A 3,448-nucleotide genomic window follows, 5' to 3' on the forward strand; every position below is an offset into this window, starting at 1 on the left:
TCAAGTTCCTCAACTCTGCTAATAACTGTAGAGATGCAACACAAATCAGACTCAGAGCATTGTGATGTTGATGAACAGGCAGCTGAAAGCTGTTTGCAGGAGGGAGAAAATGCTCTAGTGTCTGAACTGTCAGTGGGAGATTCTTTGTTAACTGGTGGTAGAGAGACCATTACTTTACTTTATTTCATGTTTAGGAGCAGAAGCTGGTTACCTTTGTTAATCACCAACTTTGCTTTCTCCCTTTTTATGCATTATTTACTGATACTCAGAAATAGTTCAGTTTCTGATTTTGTGACTGTGTTTTAGTGTTAAATATATGCACTTATTTTCATTCATTCACTAAATATATGTAACTTTTTATGTCTAGGATCATATATATATCATATATATATACCACATACATTTCTAGTAATTCTATAAATTAGATAAATAATTTCAATAGAAATGATGTTCTATACATTTTCCATTTATAATGAATTTTATTATTTCTCTCTTTCAGGTCCAGCTTTTTATGCATTTTGGTTCATTCCATCATTTCAACATAAATCCCTCCAGATATATTTCCTATAATAGCTGATGATTGATTTGTTTATCAAAAACTCTGTTGTTCAATCGAGTCGGTGTTGGAGGCTGGAGAAGTTCCACCCTTCTCCAGCAGAGTCCGCCGTGGATCCTCCTGAGCAGAGCCTCCTGCACAGCTGCTGCTCGTTACCATCATCAGAGGATCCACTACTTAAGCTGTCTTCAGACCTTGCCTCAACGCCGCAGTGTTGATCCAGTTGGTTAGCACCTAAGCCTAGAACCTCTGAGAACCTTTGTTGACTTTTGAATCCAAGCTGGATTCTAACGTTATCTCTGTCTTTCCAGGAAACCAGTTTTTTCCCGCGAAGCTCTGGAAGAGCTTAACCTGCCGAGCCTGCCCTCTGAGCCAAACCTGAAGACTCCCTCTGGTTTTTCTATGAAGCTCTGGACCAAGAGCTGGAAACACTAACCCAAGGTCTGCTCCCTCCTGTGAAGCGAGACGCTGAAACAGCTTGCGGACTCTGCTACCAAACCTTCTCCAGTTCCAACAACCTTCCTCTCCAAGCCTCATTCAAGGACCCTCAAGGTACAAGCCAGAAACAATCCTAAAGACAAGTTTCTAAGTGCTCCGCTAACTAACCTGTCCTCCTCACAGACTCCGGTGTACCAGTCTCCCAGGACCAGAACCGGAACTCGTTTCATTGTGCTTGATTTGAATAAACTCTGTTAAACCTTTCAACCTGTTCTGCATTATTGGGTCACCTTAGAGAGCCAATCATGACAGTCGGTCTGTTTGCTTGGATGAGGTTCTCTCAATCAGATTAATTATTTTTGCATAAGAGTTAAACTAAATATCATTGAAATAACATTTGGTGCAAACTGAGACTTAAATCTAATTTATTTAAGTTTAAGAAACAATTTAGTGTGTAGAAGATGAAAAATAGGTTAATTTTAAGTAAAGTTACATAGAATTATTTGTGTCAGTTACTATAGTTGTTTTTTAAACCTTATTTTAAAATCCTTAAATGTTAATTTCTTTGAATAAATTTGAGATAAACAAATTAAAAAGCAGAAATTTTTTCCTTTAGAACCTTTTATTGTTTTAACACAAAACCTCAATTTAATATAAACACATAAAACGCTTTAATAGTAAAGTTATTTTAGACACATTTATTAAAAATGTTTTAAAGATTTAGTTTTTCTCTCACAGCAAAAAAACACAGAAAAACATGAACCTCCAACAGGTTATTAAACAGCATTTTAAAGCTTTACTTGGGGTATTATAAATACCAAACATTCCTGTTTATAAAACAGAGGAGATAAAAGTTCCCAGATAAACAATCTTCCCATTAATCTGCATTACCCTTCAGGGAAAGATAAAGAGAAGCTTAAAAACAATTTCTCTAATTTTCTTCAGCAGTTTTAGCTCCAGGCTGTAGAGCTTAGTTTCTTAGTTTCTCTCTTCCAGGATCCGTTCAACCTTCCTCCTCTTTTCACTGCAAAGATCAGCAGAGCTTTGATCAATAACTGGATGCAAAAGAGCAGAAAATGACACCCAGAGAAGGAATGTTTCATTGACTTACTCTACACACTTCATTGCTCTCAAGGTCCAAGCTTTCAAAGGGTCAGCACACACGAACCTGCCGCCGAGGTGGAAGCTGGAACACAGAGAGGAACAAGCACATGAATGAGCCGTCACTACCTACAGCTGCTGTGGAAAACCTGCTCAGTGTCTCTGCTGGATGTTTAGCCAGCTTTAACTCATCACCCATTAGATTTGGTCAGTAATTACCTTTCATTAGAAGCTGTTTTATCTTTAAGGACGGCTTCTCTAACCTGCTCTGTTTGCTGCAGTGTGTTTAAAATGGTAAATGGTCTGTACTTATATAGCACCTTAACTGCAGAGAAAAGCAGCTGTTGCCTAGTTTCTGTCTTTAACAGAGCTGCAGCACTGAAAGGTTCATGGATTTCTACTATTTGATTCCTGACTCACATGATGGCACTGATGTCACAGGAGCCATTGATGGTCTGAATGTTGTAGCCCGTCAGCGCCTTGCAGGGGATCTTCCCCCTGGTGTATCTCATGCAGCAGCTCGCTGTGAACAAGCACAAAACATCTGTCAATGATCCACATCTTTACATCCCACCTAAAAACAACACTTCAACCCTGACTTCAACACAGACACATTAGAGATGTTCCAGATCTCCCTCCCTTACCGGACTCAGAGCCGCAGATGAAGCTGGCAACAATGAGGAGGGAGCAGAGAGCTGCAGAGAGGCATGCTTGTCTGTTTGCCATTCTCACTCGACCGGTGTTCTCACTTTGACTGGAGAGAAGCTGAAGAGGTGTGGCAGGTTTGAAGGAGCTCACTGACTGCTACAGCATGAGATGAGCTCCCTCCTTAAATACAGGCCATGAAGCAATGATATGGGACTTCCCAGGGGGATGGATGAAGAGGGGCCATGAGCTGCTGTTCATTATTAACCAGGAAATAATCTCAGCCTTCAGATGTCAGGTTGAGGAGAAATATTCATGTAAATTAAGATGAAAAACTTGTTTCTTAGCTCAGGACATGTGCTTATCTTTACACTCAGTGCAACATAATAAAATGAGTCTCCAATATGCTGAAATTGTTGAGTTTATAGATGTGTCCTTATTAGACCCGTTCATATCATCAGATATCAGATTTAGAACCTTCAGCATTTTTCAATTTATTTTTAAAACCAATTGAGGAAAATGTGAAGGATGCAAAAAATTAAGGAGATGACAAAGAGTCCTTCCATCCTGAGACTTTGAGCTTATCCAATTTGGGATATTTCTGACCTTGCTGCTGATATAACCTCCAGTCAGAAAATTAAGTTAAAGCATAACTTTAAAACTGAACCTTCCAGAGGAATAGATAACATCACACTTTACAATTTACAC

General features: G+C 39.2%; 1 protein-coding gene across 1 annotated transcript; it reads right to left on the minus strand.

Moving 5' to 3' along the window:
- Window positions 1-1,597: 1,597 nt before the first annotated feature.
- On the minus strand, window positions 1,598-2,900 carry LOC119777145 (C-C motif chemokine 20-like). Its single transcript, XM_038275938.1, has 4 exons — window positions 2,740-2,900; window positions 2,516-2,618; window positions 2,106-2,180; window positions 1,598-2,018 (listed from the first exon to the last, which is right to left on the minus strand). Exons 1-4 carry the CDS (start codon window positions 2,819-2,821, stop codon window positions 1,973-1,975), a joined length of 306 nt encoding a protein of 101 aa, XP_038131866.1. The 5' UTR covers window positions 2,822-2,900; the 3' UTR covers window positions 1,598-1,972.
- Window positions 2,901-3,448: the final 548 nt, after the last annotated feature.

This window comes from Cyprinodon tularosa, unplaced genomic scaffold (assembly GCF_016077235.1).
Source record: "Cyprinodon tularosa strain WSP-4 unplaced genomic scaffold, ASM1607723v1 ctg980, whole genome shotgun sequence".
Classification (NCBI taxonomy): domain Eukaryota; kingdom Metazoa; phylum Chordata; class Actinopteri; order Cyprinodontiformes; family Cyprinodontidae; genus Cyprinodon; species Cyprinodon tularosa.